Genomic DNA, 22,587 nt, shown 5'->3' with positions numbered 1-22,587 from the left:
TATTTTTCATTAATTTGTTGCATTTAATTTCAAATATTTTGTAAAAAATTATTCATATGGGTTATTCTTTTTGAAAAGTCACAAATGTTTAATTTTCAATAAAATCGAAATTTTCATAATTTGCCCAAATTTCTGTTTCAGCTCTCAAATCTCCTCAAGAATGTTTGAGATAACATTATCAAGTGATTGATTCCATTTAAGTGAAGTTTGATATTTGTTAACATAATATTTAGCAAAATATGAAATTTTCGATTTATTTGAAAATTAAACATTTGTGACTTTTCAAAAAGAATCACCCATATGGCACAATCTTTTCGAAAAGTCAAAAAACTTTAATTTGCAACCCTTTAAAGATCAAAAATGGCCTCATTTCCAATTCTGTTGTTTTTCTCAATTACTTGTTAGTATTTGTGAAAATAATTACCACAAAATTGATGTTCCGGATTTTTTCAAGATGATAAAATATTTGAAGGATAAATTTATTATTTATTATTGATCAATCAGAATTATTCAATGAGTTATTGCATTAAAAACAAGCGCAACTGGGAAAAACGATAGAGAAAACAGATGAAAAAGATTTTTTCTTTGAATAAAATTCAAAAGAATAAATCCAGCTCTCTTCAAGAACCCGAAATGTGAAATTTTGCTGAGTGATGAATTCCGCTTTAATAACAAAAATCGGACCTTGAATTTAAATGGAATTCTTTAACTTGGTTTGTTTTGCAATTGCCATATCATTTCAGGCTTTTTTGTTTTCAAATTTATACGAATAATCATTATTTTGAAAGAAATTATAGAGATTATGAATTTGAAATAACAGAATAAAAAATCAAAGAGATATGAGAATTACAAAATTGGAAATGCTCAAAATAGGAGAAAATTACGATAAAATGTTGGTGCCAATTTCAGTATTCGCATCTTCCAAATGATTTTTCATTTTAATTTTCAATTTCACTGTCTCCTGTGAATTCTCAATCAACTTGCAATTCATTTCTTTATCTTCCGCAACCACTGCTTTTCATCTTCCTTTTTCTTTTTGTTATTCGCCTGGTTTTTAATCAAACACATAAATCAAGTCCCAGTCTGGTCTAGAAAGAAACCAACGATGCAAAATGAGTCTGAAATCGTTCTCATGCGCTATCGCCCTGGTGCTTGCCAGAGTTATGAACATCAAACATCAAACATCAAACAACTTTTTCATTTATCTCGTCCTCATTACCTTCATCGGTTCAACCTCTCACTCTTGTACTTCCCATTGTTGTGCACGTACTGTTGCGCATCACCTGCTGGATACAATTGAGACAAAAGTGGTATTCGGAGATTTCTTAATTCTTTTCGATGACGTCAAGCAGACGAGCATAAAGGAAGACGCTTTCATCTATAGAAAGATGGCTGGAAAAAGAAGCAGATAAATTACAGGAGAGCAAGAGGAAGAAACCAAGCAAGAGACAGAGACGAAGGCACAGAGAACTTTGTCCCAATCACCTTTTTCTTCTTCAACGTCAAATACGACTACAGCCCGCAAAAAGCGTTCATTCAGGCCAGAGCGGCCCCTGGCACTTGCGTGTGTTATTGCTCCGGATCCACTGCCACAGGTCCTCCTTCTCTTCCTTCGAAACAGTAGTTAGTGTCACGCATCAAATAACATCATCCTTTGTGAAGTCGGAAATGTCATCTTCTCTTTATTGCAGTCCAGTTGCTTCTCCATCGTTTTAACCATCCGACTCATTAACAATTAACTGTGCATTTTCAATTCCAACTTTGCGCTGAGTCACAAACCTCTCTTACTGATTGTTGGGCTATTTTACTCCGAAAGACAGCTGAAATCTCTCTTGCACTTCAGCCTCTTCAACAACTCATTATTCCTCATCGAACAAAAACAGATGGAATTGTTGCACTTGAATCATATCAATAATGATGCTGTTCATCTTTGAGCAATCCTTTTCCTTCACATAACAGAACCACAACGTTTTCTGAAGTATTTTCATCTTCTTTATCTTCCATCATTGCTTCTATCCCGCTTTCTTTCTGGTGAAAACTCCCACATCCTTCATCTTCAATCTTCATCACCTTCGAGCTAGTCAATGGAAGAAAAACAACAGGGTTCTATTTTCTCTCTTCTCATTCACTCGTTTCCTCTGCTAACCTCTTCTCCTCCTCCTCCACAGCTTCCTCTTATACTCCGTCCTTCGCTTCCTCTTCTTCTTCTTCTTCTTCTTCTTCCTTTTCTTCTTCTTTCTCTCCCTCCTCCTCTTCTTTTCCATCTTCTTCTTCTTCTTCCTCCTTCTCCTCACAATTTGCACCATGGAGACAACCGTTCGCTTTCAGGAAACACCTCATCGTCCTCCTTCATCTGTTGCATCATCATCTTCCTCATTTTCTCTCTTCTCTCTTTCTCCATCTGGATCGTATCTGATCTCTCTCACTCGTCACACTGTCCACCCCATCCATCATCGTCGTGAACCCACCATCTGCACACATCGCCAGCATGTCCTCTTCTTTCCTCTTCCTCATCTTCTTCCTGTCCTTCTCAAACGCTTCTGTTTCTGCCTCTTCATCTTCTGTCTTGTCGTTCCAGTTGTTTGCATAAAACAAACTGAACCCCCCTCTCTCGTCATCTGCCAGCCCATCGTTGTCTTCCTCGTTTTCCTCGTCTTCCTCGTCTTCTTTGTCTTCCTCGTATTACATATCACAAAATCCGCTTTCTTCTTCTTTTCTCAGCATCATCAGCCCTGGTGACTCAATTCTTCCCTCAACAAACAATTTTCTTGCTTTTTCTGCTTCCTTCGATCTTAAAAGCGCTGCGACCTTCGTCTTTCAAATCCTTTTGCTCTGGACGAGAAAGAGGAGATGTTGAGCGGAGGATACATCAGAATGGAGAAAGGAGCAGGCGTGGGCGTCAGAGGATGGGCAGAGGTGCATGGAGGAGTGGGGAGAGGAAAAGCCTAAAGAGCAAGATGATGCGAACAAATTTTGTGGAAGCCCGTATCTGTGCATTGTGTTGACAGAACCTGTGCGGGTGAGTTAGAAGGAGTGAAGCATGGAGAATGGTAGTGAAATGGATTGGATGATGGTAGCGGTTGTGATGATGATGAGGAGGAGGAGGAAGAATGAGAAGAATGAAAATAAGAATTGTTTGCAGAGAAAATAGAAGAAGATAAAAAAGAAGATAATGAAGAAGAAATCATTGATAAGAATGAAGTAGAAGGAGAAGAAATATGACTGGAGGAAGAAGAAGAAAGCGAATGAAACATCTTCGTTTCCTTTTTTGACATTCTTCATTGTTTCCACAGACACAGAAATGATATATTCATCTAATTGCCAGACACTGCTTGTCATCAACCAGTAACTTCCAACATACCGCTCAAGTAATTCAAATGATTTCATTACTCATTCCGCCACCTTCAGAGCGATATAAGCGCCTTCTTCAAAGCAAAGCCTGGGTAAGCATGTTGAATATCCAACGGAGTGTTTTTTTTCCCCTCCGAATAATGGCGGAGAAAAGCTGTTCGAACTTTTCACATTTGAAGATGAAGAGAATGTGAAGTGTTGCGTGAGGCTCAACGAAGGAGCGAAGATTCACTTCAGGAAAAGAATACCATAGAATTTATACTGATCACGGAGAGCAACTAGCTTGGGAACGCTGGACTGTGAAAGACAACTCCGCTCCATTTGTTTCTAATGTGGTAATAACATAGGACTTCATCAGATCGACAATGTAAAACACATAGTGGCAAATAAACTTCATCTTTTTTCCCCTGCGTCTCAGGACAATCCTATTTTTTATTAACAAAGAGATTGTCATCTTCTTTTTCTCATTTGTTTCATGAAGAAACATTCACATCGAGTTTCTTTGTTCAGAATTTAATCATCATTTATTAGTTTAACTTTTAAACTATTTTTTGTTTAAAATCAAGAAGAAACAAAGGATAACGAAGCTGTTATGAATATTCGTTCTAAAATGTTTCTATAAAAAAAACAACAAATGGAAAAATTCAACAAACATCCCAAAACTTCAATCAAATGATTTCTTCTTGATAATAAGGAAAATGCCCGTTGAATGTATTTTTAAAACAAATGTAATAAAATAAGTGTTAACTGTAACATGCAAGATTCAATCAGGAACATAATGAATATCATTGAAAATGTTATTTAATTTTATAAAAGTAATATAGAAAACAAACCATTGCCACGTTGTGGATATGAGAAAATAGAAAATTTAAAAAAAAATATGGGTGTTTTTTTTTGACATCATAAAAAAATACGACAGAATGAAACAATACATTATAGTTATGGGATCAGATAAATTTATTGAAAATTGTCATTTTTTACTTATCAGTTTCACTTTAAAAGTATTATCCTTTCAATTAAAAGAAAGATTTATTATTTATTCCAAATTTTCAGAATTTTTCTGATTTGATCAATTTTCATTGCAATTGAACATTTTTTACTTTTTGAAGAATAATTCAAGCATTAATTTTTGTGAATGCAAACATTCCAAACAACTGAAAAACAATTATCAAAATAATGATAATATCTGTGAAATGAAGAAAAATAAAAAAGCAAGTTATTTATTAATCAAAAAAAAGAATATTCAACAAAACAACTCACGATCAAATAAGAAATGGATAAGTGTTAATCAAAATGTTGTCTCTTCAGTATTTTTCAAAAAAAAATATTCATTAACTTCCTCAAAATGTCAAAAACAACTATATAAGTTGAAATGTTATGAAAAAATATCAATACTTTGAATAATTAATAAAAATGTTCCAAATCGCAACAAATTCCCATCAATAACGTATCAGAAACAACTGAAAAAATAAGTATTTAATGAAAGAAAAAAATAAACTCAAATATGACAAAATCAGTAATTTATTAAGCCAACGACAATAATTGATTCAAAAGATTTTCAAAGAAAATTCTCTCCAAATTTAAAAAAATCGATAAAGTTATCAAGATGCTTTCATCTCGTTTAATCTTCTGTCAATATCATGTTCGTTTGATGATAATTCGGTGCAGATTATTCGTGATAATAAAATAAGAAAATAACCACAAAACTTAAAAAAGAAGAAATCAAAATATGAACGAAAAATAATAAATAAATAAATAAATAAATAAATAAATAAATAAATAAATAAATAAATAAATAAAATAAAATAAAATAAAATAAAATAAAATTTTAATAAATTAAATTAAATAAATGAAGAATGAAAATAAAAAAAGTGTTAATGGTTCTTGATTAAAAAGAAACGATCAAAAACAAAAATAAACGAATTGTGAACAATAAAAAATTGTCAAAATGATACGTGAACATTCATTCAAAGTCATGAAACAAAAACAAAAAATGAATCGAAAAAATGTTAGCAAAAAAAATAAATAAATAAATAAATGATAATAATAACATTAATGATTATAATAAAAAAATACAAAAATTAAAATAAAATAAAATTAGGCAAAAGAAATAAATGAATAAAAGTGAAATTTTAATTAATTAAATAAAAAATGAAAAAAATCAGTAATAAATGAATTTTCGAAATTATTGAATAAAATTTTAAAAAAATAAACCGAAAAATATTAAAGAATTATTTTTAAAAACCAAAATCAAAAACAAAAATCATATTCATTATATCACTGAATATAACATTTATGAATTTATGAAATAAAATAGAAATAAGTAGAATAGAATAGAAATAAATAGAATAGAATAGAAATAAATAGAATAGAATAGAAATAAATAGAATAGAATAGAAAAATGGATTAAATATAATTAATTGTAATTTTGATTAATTATTTGTGATTGATGCACCTGGGAGACAACAAGCCGTATCCAAGTCCGAATACATAAATTATTAATTAATGTATTTATTGCTTGAAGTCATGTCCAATGCAATTTTGCAATTGCATCAGCTAAGCATGCACCAAAGAAATTTTTTTTTATTTGCAATTCAAAGAAGGAACATTGTTAAAATCAACACAACTGTTAGAAAAAGACAAAGAATTGTTGTCAAAAAGCATATTAAAAATAAAACTATTAGAAAATTTAGTATTCTCAATGTTATTGAAATTCAAATAGGGAAGAGATGAATGAAATACAGAACTATCACGAATTAAATTGCACCGTCTGTTTATCATTTCATTTACAGAATTTGAAAGAACATGTTGACGAGAATTGTTCACATGATAACCACTCGTTTTCCTTTCATCTGGAGTTTTTTCTTTCTTTGAAAAGCCTTCGATATCAACAAGTGACCGTTGTGGGTAATAACTTACTGCTGAAGACATAATTTTGTTTCCTTTTCTTTCAAAGAATAAATAATCTTTCATATGTTTGATACTTAAAGAAGGCCAAATGTTGGTTTCTTTTGGTTCATATTCTTCAAATATATGATGCCGATTAATGAAATATTTCTCTTTTTGTGAAGAAGTTGATGTATCATATGAATTAGAAGAGTTGTTGTTTTCTGAATAACAGTTTTCCAAATGTGAATCAGAGCCAAGTTGTTGACTAAAAAATGTTATTAATTGTTAAATAGAATAAATGCTTTTATCCGCCAAATTGTTATTTAACGTGTTGACCAATAACCCAAAGTCCGAATCGCAAGCGTTCTTCCCATGATGTTCGCAAAAATAATTGATTTCTGTTGTCTTGTGTCTGAAAATCGATGTATTTTGCGAAAGAATGAAATGAAGAAGAAATCGATTGCGGTTGTGGGGTCCCGCATCGCAAAAGAACTTGAAATGTTTTGAATCTTTGTAAAGTGATCTCTTTAAAACTGATTGCATACAATCAATCACAAATCGATAATCATTAGTTAAACAAGTGGAGAAAAAGTTGAATATATTCTTCTCGATTTTTCCTTCGTTGATTTGGAATGTGATAATCGTCAGTTGAGATATTTCCTGATAATCATAGAATTCATTTTGAAGTTGATTCGAGCGAAGTGGAAGTTTCCATTTTTCCTTGAAATCGAATACACACACAACCTCATTTTTCTTTATGTTATTTATCGAATCGTTGTAATATTTCCTTTGCCATTCAGCGATTGTTTTGTGCTTGTGAAGTGAATGAAGAGTTTCGATTTCTTGTTGAGATGGCTTTGATTTTTGATGAAAGGATTGTATCTTTTTCTTCAGTGAATCCAATTGTGCACACAGCCCACACATGTCTGTTCTTTTCTTTGCTTTGAAAAAATGAACAGTCAATCGATAAAAATACGATAGCGAAATGTTAATGTTTGTCTCGTTTCGAAATTCTTTCCACAGTTGTGTTTTGGGCTTAAATATCAGACGTTTTTCATTGGGAGAGAATATTTTGTAGTGACTGCGGTTTTCATTATCAAAAGAACAATCAGAGAATGAAGGTGTTGATGAAGAGGAATGGTCTGTGTAAAATGGAATATTGTTGAAATTTTTCGAGTTTGAAAAAGAATAGTTATTATTCTCTTCTTTGACAGCGATTATACGAGGTTGTTTTTTCTGATGTGATGGGGAAGATTGATGTTTGTCATATGCTGAAAATGAATTGCTGAGAGAGGAGTTTGCTTCTGTTGAACGAAACGCCTTTTGCGAAGGAAAGAAAATATCTTTGCCAAATGTTTTAGTGAACATTTCAGAAGTTTGATCTGATGAAATGATTGATGAGCGGTTGTTTGAAGTGCTATTTGTTTTTGAAGTGTTGTCGGAAAATGAATTGATGTTGTATTGGCTGTGATGAACTAATTGCTTATCGACATTGTTGTAGATTTCATTATTTTTCGTTGCAGATAAGATAGAATATCCATCATCATTTGCAGAGGATGTGCTTGTCTTGATAACTGCTTCATTGTGAAGATGATTATGATAAAAACCATTTTGTTTTTCTTCATGCAAAAATTTGTTTTTCATGTGTTGAAAATTGACATGATTTTTCTGTGAATCTGATTCATCAGTAAAATGATCAGATTTTTCTTTTGAATCATCATAAGTGAGAAGACTTTTTTAACTTGCAATTGTTGGCGATAATTTATCTAAAGTGGAATTCGTAGATGCGAGATGAAGTGGATCAGTTGAATTGTCAGGAGAAGAGATGAGAGATGAAGCTGACATGAATAATGAAGTGTCAAGAATGGATTCAGCTGTTGAATTCGGTCTATTTTGATCATCCAAATTGGATATTTAATAATTATTTTTTTGTGACAATCCGATATGACCATTTCCTCCTTCCTCATTTTCCTTTATTGAATTGAGTGATGTTGTCTTCACATAAATAGAAAATGAAGGTTTGTATCCTTTGTCTTCCAAGATTTTCCATGTCGATACCCAATTGTCAATAGAAACTGGAAACGTTGACGAATCGTTACAAATGCACCAAGAATCGTGACTATCAACAGTTGCGAAAGAAATGTAATGTCCAATATTAGCATCAACTTTTTTGAATAAAATTTTCCCGGTAAATCTATAAGAAATTAAGTCGTTGTTCGAATTACCAACATTTTCTTCAATGGTTTGCTCCTTATCTTCAGTTACGTACATGTTAGATGTTTCGTCGTACGAAAAGCTAATGTTCAATGATGGTTTTGAAAATCTTGAATACCTATTCACATGTTCAATTGCCAGAATGTCCGGAAAAGCCGTTATTTCATTCCATCGAAAGTGATCATTTTTCTCCTTGCATATATGACAGAAGACTTAGTTTGGTCGATTCATTTTCTCCTTTAAAATAAGTTTTGTTAATCCATCAACAACAGACGACTCATTAACAATTAAATGATAAATCATGCTTTGGTCTGCAGTTTTGGAAGTGAAATGACATTTTGCGCATTGTAAGTTAGCGATGCAAGTTGTTTCAACACAACTCCTGTTGATTATCCCTTCATCAATGAAGAGGCGAATGAGTTGTTCAAAGGCAACTGTGACATTCTGTTGCTTTCTTTGACCTCGTGCAAAGAGTAAATCCCATCGATCAACAAAGCTCGAATTCCATGTTTCAATTTCATCTGAACTTGAATGAAGTTGTGAGCAAATTTTCAGAAATTCGAAGGATAAACTGTTAACATCAACCTCTGTATTAACGAAGGATGATGTTGAAAACAATGAGGATGATAGACACTGAATTAATGAAGACAAATAACAAGTATTTCCTAAGTTCTTCAGTCCTCTCCTTTTTTTTCTATTCATGGATATTGTTTTTGTGTGAAGATGTTCCATAAATTCTGTGTTTGAAGGTGACTTATTCCTCTGAATTTCAGTAACTTTTGAAGTTTGATCGGAAAAACAGCTATTGATATTTTGAATTGTTCCAAGTGAGTAGTTTGGATCATTGTTGATAGAATCATCGGAGCTTTTTTCAGTCATCACCTCATTGATTTCAAAAGAACGAACTTTTTGCAGCAATATTGGAGAAATAAATGGTGTATTCAGTGGTTTATCTGGCCGAAATTCTTTGCAACAAAATAATGAAGACGCATTTTGAGAAACGTAGATATTGCTTTTGGATATGGGATTTTCCTGGAAAGAAATACGCTTTTTTGATGATTGTTTGCAAATTGGCTTTTTAGCTATGGCTTTAAACTTTTCCATTTCGGAAAGTGAAATCAGAGGAGGTGAGTTTATATCATTAATTATTGTGTCAAGTTGTTTCTTCTCTGCTAATATCTTCGCTTTGACAAGTTCAGAAACAGATAGATGTTGCATTTTATTCGCTTTGTCATTTTCGAAAATTTGAGTAATTGGGTGATTTTTTTTGATATCATAAAAAAAGATCAAAAATCGAAAAAATAACATATATTGTGGTATTTATTGATCAAAGATTTAAATTGATTTTCGCAAGTCTTTTGCTTTTATTTCGTAATATATATTTGTAAATTTTATGTGAACAAAAAAACATACCTTTTTTATGTTTTTAGTGAAAAAGAATTTTTTTTGATCATGAAAAATAAAAATGAACCTAAAATTTAAAAATATAATCACAAGTTTCAAAACTTGCAATACAAAAATTTTTGTAGAAAATATTATTTGTTGAACATTATGGATGGCTTTATATACATAAAATTTGTGAATTTTCAAAAGAAGTTGCGATGCGTTTAATATTAATTTTGCTGAAACTTCATCATTAAGTTCCTGTTGTTGCTGAGCAGTTCAACGGATTCGTCAAATGGAGATAATGTTGAAAAGGATGCAACAAATAACGGGAACAAAATCGTTGCAAATGGTGGAATTGATGCAGATGCTTGTAGCAAAACACAGAAAAACCCATTTGCCACGATGGAGCATGTTCTCGGATGCGTTGCTCCCTTCAGCGATGCCTCCCTCTCTCTTCTCATCTCCTCTTTCACTCCCACAAACACTCTCACATTCCGTGCTCCAAATACAAAAATCACTGGAAAAGATAAACATTTTCTGATTTCTTTATTATTCTTTCCATTTTCATCATTTTTAATATTAAACTTTTTTCAATCGTTTCATCTTCAAATTTTAATCGTTTTCCATTTCACTTCATATTCATGAGATTTCATCGTATTTTCTACTGAAGTATATATCAATGCATTTCTTTCATGGAGCAAAATCAGTACAGGTTATATTATTTCTTCTTCTTTTCTTCAAATAGCATTTCTTCAATCATATCAACAAGCTCTTCAAAACCTTCAATTTCTTTTGCCATTCCCATTTCTCCTTTTTCATCCGCTGCAGACGCACTTATTTCATAGAATTATCCTTCGATTATTCGTTTTCTTTAAAATTTCCATTCCTCTCCTCATTTCTTCTTTGATTTCTTGATGAAGGCGCATGACATTATGCAACCTCTCGAAGATCATCCGCATAATCGTTCGTTCCAAATAACGTTTTCTGCCCTGCTCCTTTTGTTTTCTGTGAATTCTTTCAATCTCAAAATGAATTATGCAGAGGCAACCTTCATGGATTGTGCACCCGATGATCGGCTTTTCTTGGTTTGATATTGAATCACTTCTGCTGACATATAATTTCAGCTGATATTCTGCAATAGAATAAATAATCCTTTTGTGCTTCCGAAAAGAAAATAAAAGATGACGCTTGGCCCTGAATTCGATGAGAATTTGAATGAAATGGAAATGACAATTTTTTTGTTGTTCGTTGAAGAAGGTTGATGAAAAATAAGGAGTTGAAGGAGAAAATGAAGACAATACAAAAGGATATAAAGGATGAAGTTGCGATTGATCAAAATCATGTGGTATATAAATATTATCATTAATCTGGTTGCTCCTTCGTCTTTGTATTAATCTGGCTCTTCTGTCTGTTCGACTGTTCATCAAGCACAATGAAGCACTATCGCCCTGACTGCATATGGCAAATGTATTCCTTTGATTCAATCTCTGCTGTTCTTGTTCCATTGTCTTTCCAGTTCAATCATCACTTTCATCATCTATTTCCATAAAACATGAATCTTCATCTAATTCGATATCAGCACAGTCATCATCATTATCACTCTCGTTTTTGAATTACAAATTCATTTCGCTCATCAGGCGCATCCACCACACAAGTGAATGCGGATCTGAAAGAGACGAAGGAAAGCGTCTGTGAAGAAATTGAAACATGTGCGGAACAAGTGGTAACTGTGTCGCCTTTGCAATTCGATTGAAGTCCCAAGGAGAAGAAGAGGTGGAAGACTGTGATAAGTCAAGCAATGAATAAGAACAAGGTGATTTTGATGTCTCAGCCAACGAAGGTGATAAAGGCGAAGATGAATTAGTTTGAGAAGAGGGATGCATAAATGAATAACTTGAAGCGCCAAGCAGTCGAGAAATACGAAACTTTGGTGAAGAAAATGAAGTTTGATGGAAAATAGGGTGAACTTGTTGAATTTCAAATGAACACGAAGAAGTTTTGTCGATCTGTTCTTCATTCTTTTTCGTTTGAATTCTATCTTTCATTTTTGAATAAGAATCTAACTCATTCTCCGAATCATGCCTTTTACAACTCTCTTTTTCATCGCGTTTTCTTTTTTCAATCTTTTCCTTCAGATTTTTGCTCAAAGAAAATTGAGAAAGTTCTATTTCTTTCCTTTTCAGCTTTTCCATCAAAACAGTTCTGGCAACTGCTTCCTTTTGCTTCATTTGTCTGAAATACGTTGGATTCTTCTGCTTTAATTCTGCCCTCCGCTGCTTCATAGCTGTTGACACGATAAACATCAGCTCATTTTCTTCTTCGCGAAGAAAAGTCATTCCGTCTGCTTCTTCAAAACGGCGGCGTCGAAGTAATTTTGGATAATTGTTTGAATACGAAGAAGAAGAAGAAGAAGAAGAAGATGATGATGTTGTTGGGGTGAGTGAATCCAAATGTGGCAGAGTTGAAGTTATCGCAGAGTCATTTTCTTGTCTCAGTCTTCTTTCTCTTCTCCACAACGCACGAGCACATCCAATCCTCTTCGGGAGCACCTCTTTTCTCTTCATCTTTTCTGTCGTGTCTGCCATCTCCACATTCTCATTTGCCATCGATGGAGCAGTCAGTGCTCGTGGAACAATACCACTATCACACAAAGATGGGTGTGTTTGTGTCTCCACTCCCTGAAGAAGGAAGCGCAGAGCGGGGTCTTCGAGCGAAGGAGCAGACAGATCTCCGCATAGAATGATTGGATGGATGCGCTGGGCAATCGGCTGTGTGGAGGCAGAGTTGAGTACACGATCGCCTCATATCTTTTGTGGAAATTGCCTCTCGTCTCTTTAAGTGTCACTTCTCTGTTGATTCCTCGTGTGAGCTGCATAAGCTGCATGAGGCGGATGGAGCTGGCTACTGAAGGAGAGATTGAAGAAGGAGAAAACGAAGAGGATGTTGATGAATATGGCTGTTGCTGTATTTGAGAAACAGATTGGTTTGGCAGGTCAAACAAAAGAGCATTCACAACGAATATCTTTTTTGAGGGGACGAAATGTCGTGTTGATGAAACAGCCTGCGATTGTTGAGAAAGAATGACTGTTTGTGTCCGAGTGAGTGGAAGACGCCTTCTGAACATCACACGAGACGATGAAGAGGAAGAGTGAATTGGGCAAATACACTTTTGATGACGTCTGCCTGTTGAATCTTTGTGATGATGATGATGACGATGATGACGGCGATGATGATGACTTCTTTGAATATTATCATCAGGAAAGTGTGAAGGCGAAGATTGCATTTCTTCCAATTGACCATCTTTTTCTTTTTTCGTTTCATAGTCTTGTCTATCTTCTTTTGTTCTCTCTGTTAATTCATCACTTTCTTTCTCCTTCTCTTCTTCTTCCTCTTCATCATCACTGTAACTTTCAGACTCAAACACTTCCTCGTTCTCCTTTGCACAGCCTCTCTCATCTCATTCCACGCATCCTGGTCAGCATCTTCATACACAAGCCACTCTTTTATCAGTTCACCCAGCCACATTTCTCTTCGCAGGCGCTGCGGTTTCGGTGACAGCATTGAAGCAGCTTTCTTTTTCTTTGCGACTGCTTGCTGTTGAGAGGGAACAGGATACACAGGAAACGAATGCCTTGAACTGGAACGCGGAAGCAACGCATCTGAAATCAATGGCCTCTTTTGAACAATAGCAGTTTCATTCACATTTTCAATAGGAAGATTTCCTGTTTGCTCTTTTGGTGAAACCTCTTTTCTGTTTGTTTCTGTCTTTTGTGCTTGTTCTTTCACCTGGTTGATTGCATCCAAAGGATCAAAAGCGATTTGCTCAGACAAAGAAAGGTGCAATTTGTTTGGAGTAGAAGGACTTTTCCCTCCTTCCAGGGCAAGCGGTCGAATAGCAGGAGGAGTTGAAGCAGAAGAAGCAGAGGAAAAAACAGGAGATGAAGAAGATGACGAAGAAGACGAAGAAGAAGAAGTTTGCTGAGTTGCGGATTTTTCATTTTCCTTCGTTCGAATAGGAATGGACTGAGGTTGAATAGCGGGAGAAGAAGCACCCGAACTTGGTGAAGAGGTTGAAAGAGCTGGTGATTTTGAGTCGATTTTGCAGTCTTTTGTGAGATGAGCATCCAAAGTTTTTAGGGCCAACAGAAGTTCCTGGGTTCTTTCTTCTGTTGTGAGAAATGAAGATGGATGAAGCGAAGAGACAAAACTTGAGGGAGAGTGGAATAAAAGAGAAGGAGCAGAAGATAACGATGGTGAAAGAGAAGACGAAGAAGTTACGGAAGGCAGTGAAAGTGGAGAAAGTGAGCCAGGAGAAGCAGAATTAGCAGAAGATAGATGTACAGCTTGAGAAAAGAGTGAAGGAGATAAAGATGTTCTGAAAGAAGGAGAAGATTGCTGCTAGACGTTCATAAACAAGGACGAATTAACAAGTGATGAAGTACAATGAGAAAGAGGATGATGAAAAATGTTTGTGTTTGAAGAAAAATAAGCAGCTGAATCAGTAGGTGCAAAAAAAATTGAGGGAAGTGCATTTCTTCATCAGATCCATCGCCATTGAATTCTGCGAAGTGAAGAAAGATGCCAACTACGAGATAGATAGCGAAGAAAACAGCTTCGACAGAGCATCTCTTCTTCCAGGAACACTGTTCTGATTGAATGTTCTTATCACTTTCTCCTTCTGAAACATCAAAGGTGATCCTTTCCCTGCTCATTTCCTTCCCTTCCTGAGTGTAGCCTCTGCTTCCTCTTTGTATGGCCACCAGTCCCTCCACTTCATCCCCCTTCCTCTTCTCAACTCCGCCCTGCTCTGCCTCAGCCCGCTCTTCAGCGCACTCATCAGATCCAACCGCGTTCTTGTATGCCTCGCGTCGACTGCCGCATACACAGGCACTTTTCGCATCTTCCACACAAATTGCCCGTTCTCCTCGCTTTTGATACACACATAACAGCAAGGTACATCTAGTTCATCGCTCAAATCTTCCAGGTCAGAATTAGCGAGGTCATTCAACATGCAGTCCAATTTCTGCTCTCTTGTTAAAATTGGCGTTTGGTTTTCTTTCGCCTCTTGCTGCGCCTCGCTGGCCATTTTGTTCTCTTTCTGGTTGGTCGGTGTGCCTGTCTCAAGCTGTGGTTGTAGTATTCCTTGGATGCTGTTAAACAGATTCTTGTCTTTTTCTTCTTTCTCCATTTTCCTGCTCTCCCGCTCTTCTTTCTTCTTCTGTATCTCCTGTAGCTTCATCAGCCGAAGCAGTTTTTCTCTCTGATCATCTGACTCCAATGAATTAAACGTGATTTTCGCCTCTTCATCGTCCACTTTCCCTTTCTCATCCTGAAACTCATCTTGCATCGCACTTGTCACTTCTTTGTTCAAATCCTTCATCCCCATCACACCCAACGTCACCCCTCCTTCTCCAACAACAGGTGACAACGACATCGTTAGTGCACCTTTAGCACCAATCTCTATCTTCATCTTTTGGCTGTGCACGATCAACACATCTCACCAACCTCTCTCCATCCGCAGTCCATTCGCTTTCCTCGTGTAAAGTGCATCGTTCCAAAGGCATCTCTTGCTGAAGTATATTGCTTAGGCTGTGGAGAGAGTGAAGGTGAAGATGGGGGAAAGGGAGTTGTTATTGCTGCTTTTGCGATGAAAAAGGCTCTATTTTTGGCTCATTATTATTCGTTTAGCCTTTTTTGTTGTTTTGAACAGACTCTTTTGCGTTTGTATTCTTATCTGATTCTGTTTGATTAACTTTCTTTTGAAGCATTTCAACACTTTCTTGAACTTCGTTGTTTTCGTTTTCTTTCTTTTTCATCGAAGCACTTTGTTTTGTTTCAGTGTCATTCGCATCATCATCATATGCTCCTTCCTTTTCATTCACATCGCTTTCTGAGCTGTCAGTTGATTCGTCATCTGATAGAATTCCTCCCACATTCATTACATTCTCATAGCTCATCAGCTTCAGAATATTCTCATCGTCTGCATTGTCCTCTTCATACAGCCACCATCCCCTGAGCTTATGTTCCGTCAGTCTTCATCATCGAATTCTTCTCAACTTCTTCGGAACACTGTCAGAATCTTTCTTAGCTTCTTTCACTCCCTCCTCCTCTTTTTCTTTCTTGCTATGTCTGCGGAACATATACAACACTTAATACAGTTCTTTTCTTAACTTTCCAATCATTTACATGGTGCTTTTGATTTGAAACATTTCACATTTCCGACACACTTCCTAATGAAGTGAAATATTGATAATTTGATAATAATTTCATATCACACATTAATAGAAATACAATGACTGGATTTTATAAATTTTTCAAATTAATAATAAAAACAAACTTTGTCAAAAATGAACAAGAATTAATATAGTCACATTGAATAGTCTTTCTGTTTGTTTCATCAAAAATTGTCTATGTGCCAAACAAAATTACCAGTTTCTAAATAAATAGGTCAAAATTCTTATATTAATGAAAAATAACAACGATTTGTAACAAACCTTTTATACAGCTTTGTCATTACAAGTCAGACGTCCTCACATATTAAATATATAGAATGACTGAAAAAAAAATAAGAAAAATCTTCGAAGACAGTGCATGGGAAACAATTCATTTCACACAACACTTCATCCCAAATAAAAAATATGTTAAAAAACAAATTATTACCAACTTTTTCCACTAACAGATTTTCAAAAAAAGCATCAGACATGTTTATTATTGTTATTTATTCACATTGAGCAAAATAGATCATGGTATTCTTAATGGCGCCATTAATAATAATTTGTATTTTTTATGATCAAAAATTTCAAAAATTTTTCAAAATTTTTTATTTTTGTTTCATTTAATTTGTGAATATTATTGCTTTATTAATGCAAACATTTCATCAGAAATTGGTTTTGATTTTTTTATTGTTTGATTAAAGGTGAAAAAAATTAATTTTATTCAAAGAAATATTTTATTTGTGTTTTTTTATTAAAAATGTTAATTAAAAATGAAAAAAAAATTACAAAAAAAATAAATATTTATTCAATAAGTTGATAAAATGTTAATCCTGACTTCCATCCTTCCAATGATAAATTTTTCCAATACTGATTCCATTTATCAAATGCTAGCAGTGAAACAACCTCATCGTCGCATTTAAAGAAAATGCTTTTCTCTTCAATCAAATGCTTTTTATCCTTCACAACTGCAATGAAATGACCATCTTTGAATTTTGATGTTGAATGAATCACAGTTCCACAAAGCTGATATTTTGCTGCAATCATATTATTGTCAGAGAAGAATTTCAGGGAAGTTTTTGCTTTCAAAGGATCAAAAAAGCAGATATCAAAAGGTCCATTTCCTTTTTCAGCAACAAACAGTTGAGTTGGAGGGGGATTGACTGATGAAGGTGTCAGATTGTTATGAAACACACACAAAACACAGGGAAAAGCATCTAGCCTGATCCATTTCAATTCAATTCTTCCAGTTGAACATTTTCCACACACCTGTTTCATTTGATCCTCCTCCTCTTTCACGACAGAAAAATAAGAATTTAAACCTTCAACAATATCAGCGTTTGATATTGGCACCTCCAACGTGATTCCCCTTGGCTTTGAAGTCAATTGATTACAAGACTGACATTTCATAAACTTGTGACTATGAAGTTGAAACTTTTTAATAACACCATCATCCTCCTCCGACAATAACTCCAGAAATTTTTCATATGTTGAAAGAGAACCTTTAGGTTCCATCAATGGTCCAAAATTATTCTCATACATCTGAATCATTCTCTTCGTTCCCCAAAAGAATTTCTGAAAATCACACCCACTCAAACATTGCAGAACCAATTGAAGCGATTGTCGATCTGTCAAGTTTCTTTTGCTCGAAAAGCTCCTTCCCAAATCCAGAGATGCAAAACATTGACATAATGAACTGAATGAACAAGTCTTTCCCAGATTCCTCAATCCTCTTTTCGATATTTTGTATTTGTAAACACAAGATCTTGAACCCACATCACCATCCATCACATGCATTGATAAACAGTCGATAAATCTCTCAATTGGTGCAAACATCAGATAAACTGTGTCAGTTCTTGAAGGGTTTTTTGAATTGGATTCCATATCGTCATCTTCATTTGAAGATATTTTCTTTTTGCTGTGAAAGAGTGTTGCTAACTCTGACTCTAAGGGTGATGAAGTTGACAAAGTTAAAGAGGGAGAGGAAGGGGAGGAGGAGGAAGAAGAACAAGAACAAGAAGAACAAGAAGAAGAGGAGGAGGAGGAAGAGGAAGGAGAGGAGTGAGATGGAGGAGAAGGAGAAGGAGAGGATGAAAATAAAGGAGAGGAAGAGGAAGAGGAGGATGAGAGAGAGGAAGGAGAGGAGTAAGATGGAGGAGAAGGAGAAGTGGAAGGGGAAGGAAAAGGAGAAAGAGAAGAAGACAAAGAGGATGAGGAAGAGGGGGAAGCAGGAAAGGAAGCAGATGAGGATGCGGATGAAACTGTTGAAGGATGAATATTCGAAGGAGTTGATGGGAAAGAAGAAGATGGAAATGATGGAGAGGAAGAAGATTTAAATGAAGATGGAGAAGCCATATTCAAAGGATGGAAAGAGGATAAATTTGAAGCAGAAGGGAAGGATGAGGAAGAAAATGAAGTCGATGGGAATGAGGAGGAGGAAGGAGATGAGAATGATGGGAAAGGTGAAGAAGATGATGGAATTGATTTTTCTGATGGAGGAAAAGCAGAAAACATAAAAGGAGATGGAAAGGAGAGAGGGTTGATTGAGGAAGATGAGGATGATGATAATGTTGAAGTTGATGGTGATAATGAAGATGATTTCGGAGTGTAATTGAGTGAAATGCAATCTTCTGAATCTTCCATATCCATTTCTATTGTTTCAATTTTTTCATTTTCGGCTCCAAGATATCCAAAATATGATTTTGAAGAATCACGTTGAGAAGAACGTTGTTTCCTTTTCATTGGCGGTGTTCTGTCTGTTGAAATCTCTTTCTTTTGATCGAAAAAGGATGCTCAAAAAGGCGCTGGTTTTATTACAAACCCAAACTCTTGGCTTAGTGTCTGCTGAGAGAATTCTTTTGTCAGAATCAATAGCATTTCACTTTGTAATTCATAGGAGAGGCTATTGAAAACATGACTCAGCTCTTTTATGGTTCGTTTCAGTGGATCTTCATATTGCAAAATAAAAAAATAATAATAATAAATATTTATAAATAAAAAAAGAATATTTAAAAAAACATTGAATAAAGAAAAATTACATAAATAAAACATTGTTTAAGAAAGACACGCCATTAAATGATTTTAATAAACTTTCGAAAAGTTGCCTTCCTACTTGTGTTTGTTGGAAAAACATAAATGAAACCATTTCTGCGTGAGAGAGTGACATTTTTTGAAAAAAATTTGTGAGTTGGACCATATCCTTCTGCAGGCTTCTAAATTCCAATCCATTATGAACCCTTTTAGCTGACAACATTGTCGATTAACCGATCCAGTCAATGAAATTGCAATATATGGGAATTTTTTTATGAGAAATGGAACTCATAAAACAATAAAAAAAAATAATAAAAATCAAATTCAACAAAATATGTTAAATTTCTGACCAATAAAAAATTGAACATAAAAAAATAAACAATGTTTATCTATTTTTGAACAAATATAAAATAAGACTCAATAAAAAAAATATTCAAAGTTTAATGAAAATTTCTAAATTTTTTTTCATTGCGGAAAAAATAATTAACAACTCATATTGCTTTCTCATTATTTGATAATTAAAAAATAAATTTCAAATTCTTCAAAAAAAAATATTTAAATTTCTAATAAATATTATTTTTATTAATTTTGATATCACATTAAAAAAAAAGTTTTAATAATTAATTAACAACATTCATATGACTTTTTTAACATTAATAAAGCAATAATATTCACAAATTAAATGAAACAAAAATAAAAAATTTTGAAAAATTTTTGAAATTTTTGATCATAAAAAATACAAATTATTATTAATGGCGCCATTAAGAATACCATGATCTATTTTGCTCAATGTGAATAAATAACAATAATAAACATGTCTGATGCTTTTTTTGAAAATCTGTTAGTGGAAAAAGTTGGTAATAATTTGTTTTTTAACATATTTTTTATTTGGGATGAAGTGTTGTGTGAAATGAATTGTTTCCCATGCACTGTCTTCGAAGATTTTTCTTATTTTTTTTTCAGTCATTCTATATATTTAATATGTGAGGACGTCTGACTTGTAATGACAAAGCTGTATAAAAGGTTTGTTACAAATCGTTGTTATTTTTCATTAATATAAGAATTTTGACCTATTTATTTAGAAACTGGTAATTTTGTTTGGCACATAGACAATTTTTGATGAAACAAACAGAAAGACTATTCAATGTGACTATATTAATTCTTGTTCATTTTTGACAAAGTTTGTTTTTATTATCAATTTGCAAAATACTCAAAAATCAATTATTGTTTTTTTTAAGTGACTGAAGTGATGACAAGAAGATGAATGAAGCTATTAAACATAATATAAATAAATATATCATTTCGAGAAAAATTAGAAAGGCTTATTGAAATGTTTCATGTTGTTTGCATTTTCATTAACTGTTTTAAATTATTTTATTTAACTTTTGAGTGTATTCAATAATGATGCTCATTACTGTTCATCTGCAATTAAATAATGTTCAACCTCAATTCCATCATTCATTCAGAACCAACTGATGAGAGTTCTCGACAACAATATGTATTTATCTCTTGTCTCTTCAGCATCCTCCTCCTCTTCTTCTTCCCCTTCTTCTTTATTGACTGATCTGTCAATTTGACCGCTTAACGGAGCCATTTTTGCAAGAACACACGAAAAAATCAAATACTTTTTTCGCCCAGTTCTTCGCATGTTGAACACATGAAGTTCTGTATTTGTGGTTGAAACAGACAATCAAAAAACAAGTGGATGCTTGGAGAAATTTACTGATGCCGGAGACATCAACAGACCATCGCAGTCAGTTCGCATTGCTCCCGCCTGTTTCTTTAATTTTTCGGATAAAGAAGAAGAGCAAGATACCAGCGAAATGCGACGAATGCAGTCGAAAAGCAAGATAACTGCATTGTGTGTGGTGACTGGCCTGAGGATCCTTCCCTCTGCAGCTGTTGTGGATGTGCACCGCCACAACACGGAGAAGGCGATTCTGTGGAAAGAACTGTCTTTGAACCAGTTGAACCACACGTTTGCCCACGAGCTCACTCCAGCCGACGAGACATTCAACCGCAACGATGGGCTGCTCAACACTGAGGCTGGCATGCGCTTGCTGCTGGATCTGTTGCATTTTCCTTTCAATTTAGGTACCAATCCGCTGCTATATAAAGACACAGAGGTGTTTGTGTGTGTGTGCAAAGCAACATGAAAATATCCTATTGATTAGCAAACACACAATTTTACAAATTTTAATGTGAGAGTGGAGTATTGAGTGGAGGAAGGAAATATGAGAAGGGGGATGATGCATCAGATGGGAGGGATGGGTCTGGGTGGAAATGGAGGTGGAGGAGCAAGTGGAGGAGAAGGAGGAGGATAAAATGATAACAATGGAGGAGATGGAAGTTGTGGAAATCAAGGAGAAAACAAATGAGAATGAATATGTCCCATTTCAATAGATCCACGCGAGAGACATCTTGAAACCGGAGAAGAACGTGTGAATAGATTTTCATATGACAGCCACAGCAAGTGTATTCATCAAGCTTCGTTCATCTGAAAGCATCTGGGAGGAGGGAAGCACGCGGTGAAGAAGATTGCATGCCAGATGCTAATTCAAATCAAAGCACGTGTTGGGTTTGAGAGCGAGCGAGAAAAGGAAGAAACGGAAATGCATTTACTGGAATAAATAACCCATCGGCGAGGTGGATGCACCAATGCAGTCGATCGTGATGCGGAACAAAGGTGGGACGAGCATCGACAACTGACTCGATCTGACTGATGAAGAGCGGCTGAGTTTTTCCACATCTGAATATTCACTGTTTGAATAACTTTTCACGACAGGGATTGTGCAAGCGCATGAAATGTGGAAAACAAATTGTTTCTTCCGTCCGCTGATGCAAAGAGGTTATTTGGAAAGGATTCCGATCAATCTGGGAAGCAGGTACAGCTCGATGAGTGTGATGAACGCGAATGTTGGAATAGGAGGAGCAGTTTGAGGAGATGGGAATGTGAATGGAACGAATCATTCACCATCATCGAACAATGGAATAGTGATGGGAATTGGTGGAGCACAAGGAGGAGCACAAGGAGCAGCCGGAGGAGGAAGTGATGGAACAGAAGGAATAACTCACATGGAAACAGTTCTGCAAGCGCTGCTGGAAGGCAACGGTTTCATCGCGAAGGAAGGAGCAGAGCCACTTGTGGATGAGAAAAAGACAGCAACTCCATGTTCCTCTTTCTCAACTTCCTGGCCAGTTATGCTTATTGTCACATGAGCGAATTGGCTTTGGGGGTGTGGCAGGTGGGAGCATCGAGCTGAGGCTGGTGTGTCTGGTGTGTCTGCGTGCGAGGAGCACCCTGCATTGCAGAAGAGGGCGTGTGAGAAAGGAGAGAAGAGAGAAATTATATTAGATACAGAAGAGAGTCGTCCACTGATCAAGTCGGATGCTTCGATAATTTGGCCGATTGGAGGAAAGAGGACAAAAGGAGAGAAATGCGTATGTGTGTTGTGCAGTCGCATGTTCTTAAAGACTGTTCAAGTTGAAGAAATTTCATTTCAAT

At 34.9% G+C, this 22,587-nt stretch overlaps 4 protein-coding genes across 4 annotated transcripts; 1 reads left to right on the top strand and 3 right to left on the bottom strand.

Annotated features, from left to right (window-relative positions):
• Nucleotides 1-11,453: 11,453 nt before the first annotated feature.
• MONOS_2729 (uncharacterized protein) lies at nucleotides 11,454-14,527 on the bottom strand (the record flags this gene model as incomplete). Its single annotated transcript, XM_067872671.1, has 4 exons — nucleotides 11,454-12,608; nucleotides 12,686-13,032; nucleotides 13,263-14,238; nucleotides 14,483-14,527. 4 exons carry the CDS (start codon nucleotides 14,525-14,527, stop codon nucleotides 11,454-11,456), a joined length of 2,523 nt encoding a protein of 840 aa, XP_067731803.1.
• A 21-nt stretch (nucleotides 14,528-14,548) lies between these two features.
• MONOS_2728 (uncharacterized protein) lies at nucleotides 14,549-15,310 on the bottom strand (the record flags this gene model as incomplete). The annotated part of the gene is made up of 1 exon (XM_067872670.1): nucleotides 14,549-15,310. The coding sequence occupies one exon, from the start codon at nucleotides 15,308-15,310 to the stop codon at nucleotides 14,549-14,551; it is 762 nt and encodes a 253-aa protein (XP_067731802.1).
• A 214-nt stretch (nucleotides 15,311-15,524) lies between these two features.
• Nucleotides 15,525-15,779, bottom strand: MONOS_2727 (uncharacterized protein; the record flags this gene model as incomplete). The annotated part of the gene is made up of 1 exon (XM_067872669.1): nucleotides 15,525-15,779. The coding sequence occupies one exon, from the start codon at nucleotides 15,777-15,779 to the stop codon at nucleotides 15,525-15,527; it is 255 nt and encodes an 84-aa protein (XP_067731801.1).
• Nucleotides 15,780-22,079: 6,300 nt separating this feature from the next.
• Nucleotides 22,080-22,301, top strand: MONOS_17233 (uncharacterized protein; the record flags this gene model as incomplete). The annotated part of the gene is made up of 1 exon (XM_067870133.1): nucleotides 22,080-22,301. One exon carries the CDS (start codon nucleotides 22,080-22,082, stop codon nucleotides 22,299-22,301), a length of 222 nt encoding a protein of 73 aa, XP_067731800.1.
• Between the last annotated feature and the right edge of the window lie 286 nt (nucleotides 22,302-22,587).

Source organism: Monocercomonoides exilis (genome assembly GCF_001643675.1).
Source record: "Monocercomonoides exilis strain PA203 chromosome Unknown scaffold10-1930038, whole genome shotgun sequence".
In the NCBI taxonomy this organism is placed as follows: Eukaryota; Preaxostyla; order Oxymonadida; family Polymastigidae; genus Monocercomonoides; species Monocercomonoides exilis.
Note: the sequence above shows the minus strand (reverse complement) of the source record. Positions and strands in the feature narration are given on the sequence as shown.